Raw genomic sequence first — 18617 nt, 5'->3', positions numbered from 1 at the left:
ATTGTATATGACTATGCTATTAAATAAATTCATTGGTTTTAAATCAATAGATAAAATTATAGTAATGTAAATATTGAAATTTTACTTTAAATTATTCAATTTTGTGTAATATATCTATTCTATTTTCACGAGTCACACTATATTTATGCTAAATATGAGTAGGAATTTCATGATAATTCCATGTTGTTCTATCCATATAATTCGTAATTTGAATTTGTCAACAATTAAATTATTTTTACATAGTAATAATTAATAAAATATTTAAAAATATTTAAATGTTAAAACTTAGAAGGTTCCATTCGTCAAACAGTAAACAGGCGCCTTCTCTGTTAAGACCAAAGCCTATTCTCATCTTCTTCACTCTCTTTCTCTCACTATTTTTCACTCTCTCTCTACTTCTCCGGCACCGTTTCCGGCGAAACTCCGGCCCGGAACTTTCTTCCTGTCTCTCTGTAATCTTAAACTCCTCGAAACTCCCCATCAACCGGGGTAAAAAACGTGGCAAAAACCAAACACTATGACTTAGGACCACTATAATCCAAAAAAACTTTTCTCTTCCGATTCTACCGGAGTCTCTCATGGACCACCGCCCGTCACCCAATTTCCCTCCTTTGCCGGAGACATTCCCCGGATGAAAATGCATACCTAATGAATTCACAAAATGCCCCTTGAAAACACCAAATTTACATAAAGCTTTTGCATTTTGATTTCATAAGGATTCAGCAAAAAGAAAATCATCATACATTAATAATTATAGGGGCTTTTCTGGTATTTAACAAATGGCGTCTGCTCCAAATACAACTACTGCTTTAGCTACTGTGGAATCGACCGTCGGCGTTGGCGTTGGCGTTGGCGGCGGCTCAGCTGATGAACTTAATGCTAAGGCAGTGCATAAGAGATATGAAGGGTTGGTGATGGTACGGACTAAAGCTGTAAAAGGGAAAGGGGCTTGGTATTGGGCTCACCTTGAGCCGATTTTGGTTCAGAATTCTGATACTGGACTTCCTAAAGCCGTCAAGCTTCGTTGTTCTTTATGCGACGCTGTTTTCTCTGCTTCAAACCCTTCACGAACTGCTTCTGAACATCTCAAAAGAGGGACTTGTCCCAATTTCAATTCTGTTGCAAAACCCATTTCGTCAGTGCCGCCTTCTCCGTCAACTACCGTCGCCTTGTCGCCGGTGTCTCCTACTCCATCACATCAGCAGCAGCAGCAGAATCATCGTAAACGGAGCTCTTCCGGTGGTGGGGGTGGGGTACGTGGGGGGAGTTCAAGTTGTGGCGGTAATGGTGGGGTTGGGGGGAGTGTGACGACGTCGTATCAAGTTCCACCTTTAGCTATTGTTGATCCAACAAGATTTGCAGTAGAGTTAGCCTATTCCCCTGGTGTTTCAATGGCTACCTCAATTGTCACTGCCGCCGGTACTGGTGGCAGTACGCCGGGAAGTGGTGGTGGTGGTGCTGTGTATGGGCAGCAGCATTTGATGTTGTCAGGTGGTAAAGAGGATTTAGGAGCTTTAGCTATGTTGGAAGATAGTGTGAAGAAGCTAAAAAGTCCTAAAGCATCACCTGGTCCAACATTAAGCAAATCCCAAATTGATTCTGCACTTGATTATCTTGCTGATTGGGTGTATGAATGTTGTGGGTCGGTCTCGTTTTCGAGTCTTGAGCATCCAAAGTTTAAAGCTTTCTTAAACCAAGTTGGTTTGCCACCATTGTCAAGGAGGGATTTTGCTGGTTCAAGGCTTGATGCTAAGTACGAGGAAGTAAAGGTTGAATCGGAGGCGAAAATTCGAGATGCTATGTTCTTTCAGATTGCATCCGATGGTTGGAAGTCAAAGAATTATGGGCACGTTGGTGAAGAAAATTTGGTTAATTTGTCTGTGAATCTTCCCAATGGGACCAGTGTGTTCAGAAGAGCAGTGTTCACTAGTGGATACGTGCATTCGAAATACGCAGAGGAGATTTTTATGGAGACCATTTCTGAAATATGTGGGAACAATTTGCACCAATGTGTAGGTATAGTTGCAGACAAGTTTAAGGCCAAGGCTTTGAGGAACTTAGAGGATCAGCATCATTGGATGGTTAATGTTTCTTGTCAGTATGAAGCGTTTAATAGTTTGGTTAAGGATTTTGGTAAGGAGCTTCCTTTGTTGAAGAATGTAACTGAGAATTGCCTAAAACTTGCGAATTTCGTTAATAATAAGTCTCAAGTTCGAAATAGTTTTCACAAATATCAGTTGCAGGAGTATGGGCATGCTGGTTTACTGAGAGTACCATTGCGTGGTTATGAAAGATCAGATTTTGGACCTGTGTACACATTGGTGGAGGATATTCTTAGCTCAGCACGAGCACTTCAATTAGTATTGTTGGATGAATCCTATAAGATATTGTCTATGGAAGAGCAAATTGCTAGGGATCTCGAAGAGATGATGAGGAGCCCACATTTTTGGAATGAACTGGAAGCAGTGCATTCACTGGTAAAACTGATTAAGTCAATGGCACAGGATATCCAAACAGAGAAGCCGCGTGTAGGGCAGTGCCTTCCTCTTTGGGAGGAGCTTAGGGTGAAAGTGAAGGATTGGTGCTCAAAGTTTCACGTTGCAGAAGGACCTGTAGAGAAAGTAATTGAAAGGAGATTCAACAAGAATTATCATCCTGCCTGGGCTGCCGCATTTATACTTGACCCTCTCTATCTGATTAGAGACACTAGTGGCAAGTACTTGCCTCCGTTTAAATGTTTGACACCGGAGCAAGAGAAAGACGTGGACAAGCTCATTACCCGGCTTGTGTCTAGGGATGAAGCTCACATTGCATTAATGGAGCTTATGAAATGGAGAACTGAAGGACTTGATCCTGTGTATGCTCAAGCCGTACAATTGAAGCAAAGGGATCCCAGCACTGGAAAGATGAAGATTGCAAATCCGCAAAGTAGTAGACTTGTGTGGGAAACTCACCTCACTGAATTTAAGTCACTTGGCAAAGTGGCAGTTAGGCTAATCTTCCTTCGTGCAAGTTCATGCGGTTTTAAGTGCAACTGGTCTGTCTTGAAATGGGTGAATGCCCATTCTCATTCAAGAGTGGGAATGGACAAGGCTCAGAAATTGATATTTATTGCCGCTCACTCAAAGCTTCAAAGGAGGGATTGTTCTAGTGATGAAGATAAAGATGCTGAGCTCTTTTCCCTGGCAAACAGTGATGATGATGTGCTAAATGAGGTTTTTGTTGATACATCCTCTGTGTAGTGTTCCTTTTTCTTATTTATGACTACAACTGTAGGAATTTTTTCCTGGAGAAATGAAATTCTTTCCGCACTGTGGTACGTGCTTTCACTTTTTAATCTTAAGAAGAATTTTCGTAGTGCTCTTGGATATGGAGGATTATTGATTCTGCATAAGCAGAGTTCAGTCTTGTAATCTGCGGTATGAACACAGTAGCTTCTTGCTTGGTTACACAAAGCTGATTGAGAGAAGTTGCAGGACAGAAGTATTGTACTGCTTTTATTCTTAGGTAGTTTGGAATTCATAATATATGTGGAGGGGAAGGTTTTTGTTTCCCGTTCTTGTAAGATCAGAAATTTTACTCTTTGATAGATCTTATTAATTTGATGAAAGTTCGTTCAGTTTTTGCCTTAAAGCTTTACAGTCATTATTTAGTTATATCCGGTTTAGTTACCTCGCAGTAGTCATGATAGAAATTTGCACGTCTTACTTCAATGGTAGAATTTGTCTAATGCTGAGCCGGAAGTTAGTTTTATACAAAACTAATCCTTTAAAATGATTCATTGAATGGTCTTATTCTCATGATAAATTTGCATCCAATGGTCAGTTCTTCAGTCAGCTGGTTAACAAAATGCAACATTGCATGGAGATTCTGTACTTGGAAGATTATTACAGATGAGATTCTGCTGAAGGTTCTGTGCCTATACCATACCTCTCCGCTGCAATCTGGTGTCAATCCACGCTCTCAATATCATTCCGGCAAGGTCTGGTATGAGCAACAAGTGCTTTTCCCCTAGTTGTTGAGATTCTACAGTTGTGAAGAGCTATTACTGTTGTCGTTGGCTTGTTAACTTGCTATTTTAACCAGTTAGAACTTCTTATCATTTCGTATTTGTTTTCGACCTTTTTAGTATTCTTTACTTTACTTTTGCCCTCTTTTTTATTTGTGTTCTTGAATACTAGATGCTTCCTTTTTTTGTTCCGAGTAATAATCCAACTCAATACCTAAGGGTGTAGTCTAGTGGTCAATGAAGTGGGCTGAGAACCATGAGATCTCAAGTTCAAACTTCAGCAGAGACAAAATAACACTAGATTATTTATTATCATCTGTCCTAGCCTTGGTGGACAGAGTTAACTGACTTGTTGCTGGTGGGAGGTGATAGATATCCTGTGGAATTAGTCGAGATGCGCTCAAAGCGATCCTGAACACCACGGTTATTAAAAAAAAGGAAGACCATTTCAACTCATTACTATTTACCAACTGAAGTATTACTTAGTGCAATGCTTATTTCTTGATTCAGAAGTATTTGACAAGGTCTAGTCACTGTGGATAGACCATGGTAAGAAGCTATTGATTGGTTGGCAAAACCGTTTGATCACAGATGAAGAGGATATTATGGAAACGATTTCACCTGAACATTTTCGGATAAAAGGACTGAGGTTGTTTCAGTCTAATGTAAACTATGCAACTAAGGTTTTGCTAGCTTTAGCAACAACCCCTTTTTGTCAAGGACATTTGATCAATCTTTATAGCTGTAAGAGCACTTCCAACAACTGACTCTTGGCAACCCCACCATGAAAGAAGTGGAAGTCTTTTGAAAAAATGGTTGCTGTTTTGGGATAAAGAAAAAGTTGATTTAAGTTAAATCAACTTTAGGTAACTTCTCACTTAAAATATTTTCTTAACTTGTGATGTTCATGCAGGGTCATTGGATGATGCAAAGTTGTGAGAGGACCCAAAGTTGAAGAATACTGTCGGCATGAAGCAACACACCTACACAAGAGAGATGCTTGATAGCGACATGGCAACGAAGATTGACGAATTTTGCTGGTTACCGGATGACTTTCATTAATGAAAAAACATCATTACCTGGTAATAGTTTAAATTTTATCCGTTTTTCACCGTTGTTTTTACTTTCAAATGATGCATTCATCATAATTTGGATATTGTTTATAGTAATCTTTATTTTCTTAGAATTTGATTTAACTTGGCACCTCCCACATTTTCATTGACTTCACTTTTACCATTGTATTCATGAACAGTGAAAGAACTATATTCTCATGCTTGATATGTGACATTTACTTGCTTTCCATCTATAGTCTAAAGGCATCAAGCAATTCTTGGAAAGCTACAACCACAACAATATACCAAGTGTAGTCCCACACAGTGGGGTCTGAGGAGGGTAGAGTGTACGCAGACCTTACCCCTATCTCAGAGGTGAGGTCGAGAGGTTGTTTCCTATAGACCCTTGGCTCAGAAATCTTGGAAAGCTCTTGGGAAAAATGTTAGAACAAAAATATCCATTTCTTGAAAAGTGGTGACATGTTTCAATGCCATCTTCCGCGAAACCAGGCTTTTACTTTGTTATGGCTGAAATTTCTAACTTTGTTATACGAACGTTTGGATTGAATGTGGGATTATAATCCTGGGATAACCTGGTCCCAAACGATGGATTACGATTAAGCTACCAAAAAGAGATTCTATGACCACACAACAACTGTTGTTAATACATTTTATGGTGTTTTTAGGGAACTTATCTTCTTTGTTTTTCATGTTAAACTTTAGTATGATAGCACTATATGAGAAGATAAAAGGCATATTTCCTTTTTCTCCTTTATTTTCACTATCATTTTTTGGTGGGGTTAAAAGGAGGTTGTTGATTGATTTTGGTACAATGCTTCTTTTTCTATATGCTTAGTACTTTTAACCATAGGCAACTATATGGTAAAATCTTATACAATGATGTTTATACCATTTAAAGCAAAATATTGAGAATGCAGCATAGTGTTCAAATTTCAATGTTGAAAAGAAAAATTCACAGTGACCACCATCTAATTGATGTAAACATTCCGAGTTAATTATACAATATTTGTATTGGTGGGAGATAGCAGATACTCAATGAAAACAATTCTACGTTAATCATTTCTTAGATTATGTTGAATTGTATTTAATCTAATTTTGATTATAAATCCAGCAGTTATCTCATAAAACTAAATTATTTTACTTTATTGATTTAATTTAAGTTTAGCTCATAAGATAGTTATATAAGAGTTCCATATTTTGTGCGGGTTGGGTGAAAATAAGTAGAAGTAGAACAAAATAACAAAAAAGACCACCGAGGAGTATGGTGACAGTTCGAGCTTGAAAATAAAGTATCTTTCAGTTTTAAATCATGTTGTGAGCTACAACATGAATTTAAAATATACGAGTTAGTGAAATTCGAATATCATATGATTAAATTGAATGGAACAAGTATGGTGAGGGTCGGGATAAGAAAAGCTCGAATAGAATCAGTATTGATATATCGATGCCATCCAATCACACTTTAAAATTAAATAAATTCAATATTTTGATAATCTTGTCTATTTAATATAAATGGGTAATCTACTTTAAAATCTTTCATCTTCTAAATATATGTTTAGACAAAAATCATACAAGATAGATTAAATATCTAGTCAAAAGACTCGAGTTTAAGCTCTATAAGTAAAGAATTTTCCTATAGGAAGTGCTTTTATTCTTGTGGTGAGTTGATTGGGATGAATTTAAAATTATCGAATCAGTGAAATTCGAATATGATATAATTAACTCAAGAAAAAGTTAGAAAAGTGGGGTGGGGAGGTTAGCTAAAAAGGTGTATATGGTACTAGCTCTAATTTGTGGGGTGGTTTGGGGGGTAGGGTAAGGTAGGGTGTTAATTATTATTTTAATTAGTGATTAAAGATTTAAGTGGGGAGACAGAAATTCCTGTCGGCAAGGTTTAGTTAAGCTTTAGTCCAAATACTCTAAAACAGACTGCTCACCAAACTATATATTCACTATTCTATTTTGAAAATTGCATCTTTCAAACTTTTTTTTTCAGCTCGATTTTTGATGTTCGTATTAAAATTCGATTAAATTTGAATTTATGCTTTACATAACTCATTTCTAAAAGCGATACTTCAAAACCTTCTGAACAAAAATGACGGAATCTAATCACTCTACTACAACTCATGTTCAAACGTTTATGGTTATGCTTCCCTATACTTATAATTTTTATCCAAAGTTTTTAAAAAGATAAATAAAGTGAGCCAAATAATAATACTAATAAAGAGGTAGAATAATCATTGTTATAGGACGACAAATATTTCATCCCTTTTCTACAAGATTCTTTGCCTTTGTAATCATTTTCCTTTTTTTCTCTTTTCCCTTTTAATCATTTCTTTCTCTACCTACTCTTTACATAACATGTATCGTATTCTTTTGTATTTATTTTATTTTATTTCCATCGATAAAACGGCTAGTTTGGAAGGAAAAAAATAATCAGTAATCACTTAAAATAAATTAATGTCAAAAAAGTTTGAAAATGAATTTTCAACTAATTTGAATGCCTTTTTTCTGTTGAGTCAAATGAATTAAGGGCGTGTGATTATTTTTCGAAATTCCTAAAAGATGTTTGTCGGTATTTAATTAATTGAAGAGGAAAATACTTATTAGCATGATATTAAGTAACAATAGTAGCAAACGGTCGTTCGGAATGGTTTAGTTAGTTTGGAGAATGGTTATTCACATTGATAATTCGGGATTGATTTCTTAATGTCTTTTAAGTTGAATCTGTCGCATGAGAGAGTGCAATGAATTATATTCCAAAAAAAAAAGTAGCAAACCTGGTATTTTGATGAAATATGGTTGTATAAAAGATGGGTAATGAATTAATAATAATAATAAATTGTTGGTTAAAAAGTGATATGAACTTATAAGTTAGAGATGATTATGAAGAAAAATTGACTTACAAGTTACACCTTTTTTTCCTCTCTTTTGCACCTTTTTGGTGGAAAATATTTTGATAAAAAACAAAAAATTTCTAATTTTTTTCTTTAAAATAATATTTTATATTGATTGTGTATTCGCCATCCTTCACACATCTCATTTTCACTCCACCTCTGTCGCTCCCGACCACCACCCCACACTCGACACTCCTATCCCTGCCCACACCTCTATTTATCTTGATTATGATACTTTTTTACATTTCAATTTTTGTCTGATTTTGATTTGACACGGAATTTAAGAAAGTTAAAAAAAAAATTGCCAAAAATTGAAGATATACATTCTTTTTAAAACAAGAATCAAAGGAAAGTAAGAAAAAACAAATTAAAATGGAGAGAAATATTATTTTTTAACTACGATCAAGCACAAAATAATAAGTAAGAAATCCGCTTATTTTATGGAGAAATATTTCTTTCGTATCGAACACACCCTTTACCTTCGTTTGATTTTGACTTGACACAATGTTTTAGAAAGTAAAAAATACTTTTGAATCTTGTGATTTTGAACATATCATATGGAAAATTAAAATAATGATTTATCAAAAAAAAAAGATACATTCTTTTTAAAACAGACTAAACAAATAAGATAAGCAAATTAGAATAAAGAAAAACAATTTTTTTTTACTTACACTCCAAACACAAAAAAATAGGTAAGGAATTCGCTTATTTTATAAAAAAAAAACATTTCCTTTTGTACCGAACATACCCTTTACCTTGTGAGTTTTCAGATAGATCCTCTTAAAAAGTTAGATATTTACCCAATAAAAGAAGGATAAATTTGAGAATCACATGTCTTTTCTATCTATAATGGTCCAACAATTTATTTCCCAGTACAAAATAAGTAAATTGGTTTTGTGAGGTCATATTCATAGACATTTTTTGAAGTCTTTTTTTTATTAATTTTAATATAAAAATAAAAAAGATATATATAAGAGGCAAAAAAGGATTACAGTGAGATAGATTCTTAAGGAAAAAGAAAAGATACGGATTAATAGTACTACATTATACTTTATTATATATAGTTTAATTTATACTGTTGTTTCACATGGTACAGTATTATTTGTGCCTTGTGACATTATTGGGACCAACCATTTTCTTTCGTCTTCATTACGTTCCCAATTAGTATTTAAAAAGCTCTTTTTCTTTTCTTCTACTTTTTAACTCTTTTTTTATTTTATTTTTATGTTTGATATATAAATAAAAATATTTATTTTTAATATAAACAAATATTTGAAAGTGATGGTTGGAGGTAGAGATTTGGTGTGTTCATGTTGAGTTTTACAAAATGAAGTGAAGATGAAGTGAGTTGCACGATAAAGAGGAAACAATTAATTGGAATGATATTGGTGGAACTTGTTTTTTTTACTTCTACTAGAGAAGTCATTTGATATGTCTTTAATTAATTATATTATTTTTGTAATTTTATCTGAAAAGAAAAGGGAAAAGGAATTGGTGGGGCTTGCAATATATATTTAAATTGACGAATAATAAAATGAGATAAAAAGATTCAATCTATGGAATCTCACGTGTATAATATGGCAGACCTACTATAGTACTATTAAAAATGGTCCATTTTTTTTTTATCTATACAAGGCTGATAATATATTTTTTGATAAATAATGTGTTTATCTGAATATTATATATACAAGAATTAATTTTGAAAAAAATTAAAAAAACAGTTGAGTTTTGGATAATATAGCCAATGTCCTCAAATATTATAATCACTCTATTTATATACAATCTAGACAAATATTATAAAAGATAATGGTACTATAGGCATAAACGTATATACCCTTATGGGTACAAATTTAATTGAACTCATGATAACTTTCGGCATGGAGCATAATTCAATACAATTATAATAAATACTAGATATGAACCTATAATTAACTTTAAAATATAATGAGTTCAACTCTAAAAATCTTTAAAATGGACCCATAGAGTTGAACTTCAAATTCACCTCGGGTATGGGTGAGGAGTGAAGATAAGATGTGTTAGAGGGTGAATGTGACACAATTAACGTGAGAATATCACTTGTAGAACTTGTTTTTCCTGCTTATATCGAAGAAGTCATTTTCTTCATTTTTAAAAGCTTGTTTTCCTTTGAAAAAATATCTTATAAAGAATTTAATAACTCCATACCGGACACACCTTACTTCTGACTTACTAAAATATTCTGAACTTTTACCTTATTAGCGACTAATACTATGGGGTGGTTGAGGAGGACAAAAAAAACAAATTAGAGGATACAACATCATTTCAAAATGGAATTGAATGGAAGAAGTCCATGTTATGTTAGCTTAAATTAAGGACAGTTCCAGGGTTCTGGGCATCATGATCCTAAGTTTGATTGAGATTGAATAGCCATTTACAACCTCAAAGTGAAAAAAAATACAAATCACATGTTGGACATTTGGGACCATAGACATACTATAACACTACACAATTCCACTTAATGGCCCTTCACTACATTCATTTTTATCTTACATTTGTGAGTACCCATCTTCCACCAACACTTAAAAAAAATAGTTATTGATACGCCGTTCAGTAGCTGATCAGAGATGAGTTAAGTATAAAATAAATTTTGTATAGAAAATATCATATTCAGTAGTTGTTTAGGTGGTAAGTTATTTATGTATAATAGAAATATGATGTTTGATTTATAATTTGAAAATCTGCGTGTAATTCTAATACATATATAATTTATGAGAAAATAATTATGGAGATATCAAACAACCCCTAATTGAACAGCAAAGAGATTATGAGATGACCATTATTTTTAGGTACTCATTTTAATTTCTAGTGGTTATTATGCATAAAATCGAACTCAAAATTAAAATTCATTATTTTATCATAACTTATTAATTAATTTTTATGTGACTATTTAAAAGAAATATTTATTCTGAAATATGTCATAACATTTGTGTGACTATTTAAAATCCATCACTATGTTTATTTGTTATGAAATTTTTCTTCAAGTCATTTTATTTGAAGTTGCAATCAAACCTATTTTTCAAGAAAAGAGTTCTTTGCGTAAAATGACAAATTTTAAGTTAACTTGTTCTAAAATATAAAAAAATATATGTATTTCTCCTTGAAACAAAAATAATAGTATTATATTGTCTACATATCTTATGTGTTTTACATTGTATTCACGATTTAAATCCATGCTATTTTATCATACGGCGATAACTTTTACTGTTACGATGTCAAGCATTTTCTCCTAAAGAAATTAATATTATTGTGGAACGTACTGGAGGGAGACATACTCATAGAGGAACATGGTAGTTCAAAATTCAAATACTAATTTTTTTTGTTAAAATAGAGCTTTCACAGAACAACAGACCAAATTATTACTGCTATTTGGCCTATATTAATTTCCCATCTAAGTTGCTATCATTATTGTAATTAATACACTTAAATTCTTCATCTTCCTTTTTCTCCTAATTATACCCCACTCCACGTTCTTGATTAAACATTAATCATGTTCTTTTTTAATCGTTACTTAAAGGACTAGGGTGGATCTAGAGGTCTAGTTATGAGTTCACGTAAATTCAATAAATTATGGTCAAATTCTCTATATATGTATAGTGAACAATTTTTATTTGTTGAATTTAAAAAATCAAGAAATAATTTATTTTCATATCTATTTTATCTTATTATTAAGTATAATATTAGTTTCAATTTATTTTCCAATGAGTAAGATAACTCAAACTTTAATGAGTCATTTGATACGGGGATAAAAGATAATAATTCTGGAATATAATATAAGAATATTTTGTCCTCCGTTTTCCTAGGGTATTAATTAATTCTGAGACTATTTATTCCACAATTTATGCGACAATAGGGTATATATATATATATATATATATATATATGGTGATCAGATAACTAAAAATGATATATTACAATCTATGGAATAACTTTATATATCACATTCCACACCAAAAAAAGAGCAACTTTCGCATATAGCAAACACAAAATTCATATTTGTATGCTATAACAAAGTTTGCATAATTGCGCTCAATAACAAACATATATATGTATAATTCGCTATACATATACAAAAAAAACAGTTGTATAATCTGCTTTGGTATACATATACAAAAAGATCAATTGTATAAAGTGAGAGAGCGAGATCTGGGAGAGTGGCGAACGAGATCTGGGAGAGAGGAGAGAGGGGAACGAAAATATATGTATATATACAATTTTCACACATTTTATACATTTGCGTTTTTGTATAAAGTGAGAGAGGCGAATGAGAGAGCGAGATCTGGGAGAGGGGAGAGAGGGGAACGAAAATATATGTATATATACAATCTTCTCTCGCTTTATACAAACACAAACGCACTTTATACACTTGCGTTTGTATAAAAAACGAGAGAGGAGAGGGAGAGAACGAGCCAGATTCACCAGGAGAGAGGTGAAATAGCAACAATTTGCTATGAGGTACAATTAAATCATACTATATTTATAGCATTTAATTTGAATTAATAGTTTGCCCAAAAAAACCCTAATAAAATATTTAATTATAAATTCATTTAATATGGCAATACTATTAACTTGAAAAAAGTTATAATATTTTATAAATTTTAAATTTTGAAATGCTTGTAGTAGTATATTTTTTTTTTACGTATGTAGCTCTAGCATTAGTTTAATGATATAGGTTGACAAATACATGAAGATCCATTTTTGCCTACTTTTGGGGGTATATTTACCCTTATGAAAAATTAAATGGAGTGCCCATTATTTTTAGGCTTAAAATACTTTTTCTGGCTTAGGTCATACTTTTGGTTTATTATTCCTTTTATTTAACTATGTATAGGTGCATAATTATACACGTAGAGTACTAACATGAGGCCAGTATTTATAGTGGGGTAGTACTCTTTTTGAAAGCAAGCCATAAAATAATAATGAAGTTATTTCTGTAAAATTTATATTTATATTTATATTTATATGTCACGAATTTAAGTGAATCAATTATTGATGCTTGTATTAATAAATATATATGTTATCTAATTTAATGTAGAAATAATTCCAATGTTAATGGGATACGTGGAGTACCAAAAATCATCAATAACAATTTCAGTATTTTATTTTATAAAGAAACAAATAATCAAAAAGGAGAAAACTCTTAACGATACTTGTTTTACATCTAGTGGAATTAAATTTAATAACTATCTGCAAAGACAAGGATTTAATTATTTTTGAGTATGTATGTCGGTGGTTGGATAGTTAAGATTCTTCCACTCTAATTAGACGTAACAAGTTTGAGCTATTGAGTATGACAAAAAAATCTATTCAGTGTCACGCAGTACACACATCGTTAAATGAGCTTTACGCCGCGCTATTCCGGATTAGTCTAGCTTCACTGTGAGTATCTAACACCGCAATGAAGTTTGAGAAGGTGTTGTGTATGCAATCTTATCCCTACAATAAAATGATATAAGAGATATTTTCCAACAGACCCCAGCTCAAGCAGCGACGTAGCTATGTATATAGAAAGTTATACAAAGTATATAGATAAAAAAAAGTTATTTTTCATACATATATCTTGAATCCTAAATACTCTTAACAAAATTTCCGATTTTTGTTTGTTCAAGTAAAGCACCTATTCAATAAGCATGACAAGGCAAATTAAAGTTGTACGTACAATTACAAGAAATGTAGGATGGCAATTAATTACATCATTATGTGATGGAAATAATTGTCTTTTTCATCAAGAAGATATTTAAAGGAGATTTGGTGTACAAATCCAAGATTTAGTGGGTTGCTTACCCCAAAAAGTTGTTGTCTGTATTTTAAGTTTAGTTAGGTCCACATTATTTCCCTTAGCAGCCCACTTTTTCTATAGTATTCTTAATTATTAACATGTGACATTGTATTTGACCATAATATTACTCAATATACCAATTGATAATTAATTAATTAATTGTAGCAACTAGTTTGGGATTTGGTGATTAATCTTTACGCTTGTGAGTAACTGAATATTAAATTAAGATAACAGAAGAAGTTTAAAAGAGTCATAATTAATCAAATAATGGTTGATTAAGCGCTAAGAAAGGGAGAAAAAAAAAACAGTAGATAGCTTTTAGCCTTCATCATTTGCTTCAACTAATTGAAACGTGGTTTTAATTAATTTCTTATTGCCAACATTCATGTATCAAAACACTTATCCAATAGTGTTTAAGTTATATGTACGTATTGACCGTGTATAAGAATATTTATATGATCAGATCACTTATTTAATAAATTACTAATTTTTTTTTATAATATTAATTGAAAATTTATTAAAATAGTAGATTAATAATCTTCTATCACATGTTCAAGTTGTAAATTTAACCGTCGATCAAAGAATTATGAAGTATCAAAGATTATAACCGCAAGTAGAGTTAATAGCAGATGTAAAGTACAACTTATAATTTTATGAAATTCAATAACTTTTATTTATATCATATCGTATATATATAATAAGAAATTTACTAAACACTTACCTATATTTGATTATGAATCTCATCTTATAATTAGATATTAATTTGTAGGCAATTGTAGAAACTCGTAAACTTTGAATCTTAAATCAGAGGTACAAATATTGGGCTACTCCTATGATATATGGCCCATACTTTTTCTAGTTTTAATGCTTTTCCTACTGACCCGGCCCAAAATCCAACCAATCAGAAAGCATTACGTGTCTCATTCGAATACCACAACCGTTAACTGTTTCATTTTCCCTCCATTAATTCTCAACTGTACCTGTACGGAACCAAAACACGAAGCTCTCCACTATACTCCGTTAACCTACGCATTTTCTCCGCCCGGCGCAAGTTAGCACTGTTTTTGTTCGCCGTGTTCCGCCATGGCTAACGCAATTCCAGTTGTTCAGTCGGGTCGGATCCGGGTTGTGAAGCAAGGATCAGGACCGTTGGTTGGACCGGTGGTGTATTGGATGTTTAGAGATCAACGGATAAGAGATAACTGGGCGTTAGTCCACGCCGTTGATGAAGCTAACAAGGCAAATGTACCTGTAGCTATTGCTTTCAATTTGTTCGATCAGTTTTTAGGTGCTAAAGCTAGACAGTTAGGGTTTATGCTTAGAGGCCTTGAGAAGCTTCAGGGGAACCTCCAAAGTACCCTTCAAATTCCGTTTTTTCTATTTCAGGTAAACGAAATCGGTATTTACATGTCCGAGCCAGCTTACATGCACAAATATGCATTGCTTAAACAATGTTCATTTTGCACTTATATTTGTGTTGTTATTTACTCCTTCGGTTTCAATTTGTTAGTGTTACTTTCTTTTTTGGTCCGTTTTAAAAGAGAATGCCTCTTTTCTTTATTGAGATTTCGACATGACATATCTAAGACGACTAGATTAAAGAGCATTTAGATAAATTAGTATTGCTAGTTACTTACAAAGAAGGGAGAATGTGGAATTTAGATAGCCTCTATTTTTGGAGAACCCGAAGCAGTCTTAGAATGAAATGAGTGTGAGTGGCATAGGTATGGAAGATTCATATGGCCAAATACTCCAACTAGTTTTGGGATTTACTGTTCAATCGATTTGGCTGATTAGTTATGATCAAATATGACAGTGTTTCATTTCATTTTTCATTGCTCCATTTCACATATGTATATGCTTGTAGACGTAAATATTCCCATGATTTTGTGCTGAAACTCCTAAAGTAACCCTTGTATTGATCTCTATGATGGCACATTCTCAATATGTTTTCTTTTCTTGTCCTTGTTTGTTAGTAGTCCTTTTTAATCTCGTTATGCAATGGCTTGTCTTGAACAGGGAGAAGCTATAGACACAATTCCCAACTTTCTTAAAGAATGTGGAGCTTCTCTTCTGGTAACAGATTTCTCACCGTTGAGGGATGTTAGGAGTTGGAAAGAAAAAATTTGTGAGAGGGTGGATGAATCAGTGACAGTACATGAGGTTGATGCACACAACATTGTTCCTCTTTGGGTGGCATCAGCTAAATTGGAATACAGTGCTAGAACGCTACGGGGTAAAATAAATAAGCTGCTTCCTGAGTATCTGATTGAATTGCCTGCAATAGAGCCTCCTAAGATAAAGTGGTCTTCTTCAAACCCTCCGATAGATTGGCCAAAAATAATTGCAGATGTTGTAAGGTAACATATTCGCACTGGTCTAACAATCTTGTGATTTATATATTTTTTAGACTACATATGCTATAAATTGACCGTTGCACCAGGAAAGGAGCAGAAGTTCCTGAACTTGAATGGTGTGAACCAGGTGAAGACGCTGCATTTGAAGTGTTAATGGGAAGTAAAAAAGGGTTCCTGACTACCAGGTTGAAGACTTATTCAATGGACCGGAACAACCCTCTGAAACCCCAAGCACTTTCTGGTCTCTCTCCTTATTTGCACTTTGGGCAGATATCTGCACAGAGATGTGCTTTAGAAGCAAACAAAGTTCGGAAAAATTATACTCAGGTCGTGGAATCGTATCAGTCTATCTATATTTGTGCTATAATGCTGCTTAATATGAAATCCTACATTTGTGCTATAATTCTGCGTAATATGAAATCATTTCTTCAGTTTATAGAATTAGTTGATAAGTTAGCTCTGCCCTTGTGCAGTATTTCAAACAGATTTTGAACTTTTAGTATATGCTCTTGATTTTCACGAGGTTTTATATTTCCTTATGATTTACTAGCCATTATTAGTATCCTGATGTTAAGCTTATATGGTTGATTGCTGCTTATGCAGGCAGTTGACACATTTCTGGAGGAAATGGTTGTGCGCAGAGAGCTTTCTGATAACTTCTGCTATTACCAGCCTCAATATGATTCATTATTGGGTGCATGGGAATGGGCGCGTAAAACCTTAATGGAACATGCATCTGATAAACGAGAACATATATACACGTGAGTTAAATGTTTTCATTTGTTTTCTCAGTAGATCTACATTAAGCAAGAAAAGAATAAGATTCTTAACTATCTGTTCGTCTAATCTCTATGAATTCATAAGAATTTTTTTGAAGATGAAACAGAAAGTTTGTTGTTAGATGCTAGTATTTACTCTTTATATGATATTGAAGTTGGAAGTGAATATGGTCTTTTGCAGGCAAGAGCAATTGGAGAAGGCGCAAACTGCAGACCCTGTAATTTACCTTTTCATCTAATTGTTACATTAACAAAAAGTGCCAAAAGAATGATAATATTTGGTAGTGAGTGAAGAGTTATCGATCTGATTCGAAGACTTTAGCATGGCCCTGCTATTTCACCTGCTGCTTTTAGGTTTCTAACAGGATCCTCCTCACATCTTGCAATGACACGGTCTTCTTTTCATGTGTTTCAGTTGCTATACATTCAAATATACTTCCAACTAGTTAATCGTTTTATTTTTTGTTTCAGCTGTGGAATGCTTCTCAATTAGAGATGGTTCATTATGGGAAAATGCATGGTTTTATGAGGCAAGTAATACTTCTCCATATTTATCCTGCTCAGTGACTCCTGCCCGATGCATTATAATATGGTCTTCTGCGTCATTTAATTATGCTTCTCACTTCTCAAGCAAACATGAATAAGGTCGCAAAATTTTACAGAACAGGCAAAAGGAAAAGAACAGAAATTTATTGTTGTCCTTCCCTAAGTTCCAGATTGCAAATTTTTATGCAGGATGTATTGGGCTAAAAAGATACTCGAATGGACAAGTGGACCAGAAGAAGCTCTGGCTATCACAATATATTTAAATGATAAGGTAATGTTATCTCTCTGCACTAAAAGATTGCATTTTTTAGAGATGCATCATATTTCTGATCTGAAATATTATTGTTTTGCAGTATCATATAGATGGAAGAGATCCTAGTGGTTATGTTGGATGCATGTGGTCAATATGTGGCGTACACGACCAGGTTCTTACTGCAACATGCTTAATGTTATTAAAACACTTTAAAAATGTTGACGGGTTGAGTTGTCAGATCTTCCAAAAATAGTGCATTGCATTTTTGGATGATCCAACACGAGTACGGACAACATTTTTGAAGAGTCTGATCTACAAAAAACACTTTCCAAAATAAACAAATTTTAAGGTTATGAAAGCTTGTAACTTTGGTGAAAACTATGTTATACCACATTTTGTATGCTTGGATTCAGTAACTGCAACTGAGTTTTTTTTTCAGGGTTGGCGAGAACGCCCGGTATTTGGTAAAATCAGGTACATGAACTATGCAGGTTGCAAGAGGAAGTTCAACGTGGACGGATATATTTCATACGTTAAGAGGCTAGTAGGTGAAAGCAAGAAAAGGAAAGCAGAAGTAATTTTGGACAATAAGGCAAAAGAACTGCGTAATTAGCATTATTGAAAGGCTTTATTAATGTCATCAAAAGTCATGTACTCCTGGATTTGCAGAGATTGATAATTGTTTAGTAACTAACCTTTTTATTTCTTTTGTAACTTATGAACCTTATAGACCTCAGTATATAGATCCTTTTTTGAACAAACCAAAATGAGAATACATTGGACGGTCATTCCTATTTTGCTAGTTTGTGAAATGTTTCAGCTGATTGGTGTTTAATACGGCAGACAGAATAATCGCGTATTAAGGATAAGTGCTTAGGAGCAGAGAAG

General features: G+C 33.4%; 4 protein-coding genes across 8 annotated transcripts in view; 3 read left to right on the top strand and 1 right to left on the bottom strand.

Moving 5' to 3' along the window:
• Positions 1-18617, top strand: part of LOC125826137 (primary amine oxidase-like) — a 177032-nt gene that overhangs the window by 38317 nt on the left and 120098 nt on the right. The gene's annotated exons all lie outside the window — the stretch shown is intronic.
• LOC125826167 (ATP-dependent Clp protease proteolytic subunit-related protein 2, chloroplastic) overlaps positions 1-18617 on the bottom strand; it is a 231171-nt gene that overhangs the window by 108765 nt on the left and 103789 nt on the right. The window lies entirely within an intron of this gene.
• On the top strand, positions 485-3619 carry LOC125826136 (uncharacterized). The gene has a single exon (XM_049505443.1). It carries the CDS (start codon positions 780-782, stop codon positions 3240-3242), a length of 2463 nt encoding a protein of 820 aa, XP_049361400.1. The 5' UTR covers positions 485-779; the 3' UTR covers positions 3243-3619.
• LOC125826158 (deoxyribodipyrimidine photo-lyase) lies at positions 14777-18459 on the top strand. The gene is made up of 9 exons (XM_049505469.1): positions 14777-15180; positions 15814-16154; positions 16238-16478; positions 16755-16912; positions 17112-17148; positions 17402-17460; positions 17666-17747; positions 17830-17901; positions 18169-18459. Exons 1-9 carry the CDS (start codon positions 14878-14880, stop codon positions 18340-18342), a joined length of 1467 nt encoding a protein of 488 aa, XP_049361426.1. The 5' UTR covers positions 14777-14877; the 3' UTR covers positions 18343-18459.

This window comes from Solanum verrucosum, unplaced genomic scaffold, assembly GCF_900185275.1.
Source record: "Solanum verrucosum unplaced genomic scaffold, falcon-dt-bn FXZP01000060.1, whole genome shotgun sequence".
NCBI classification, from domain to species: Eukaryota; Viridiplantae; Streptophyta; class Magnoliopsida; order Solanales; family Solanaceae; genus Solanum; species Solanum verrucosum.
The sequence above is the reverse complement of the archived record's forward strand: the minus strand, read 5'-3'. Positions and strand labels throughout refer to the sequence as shown.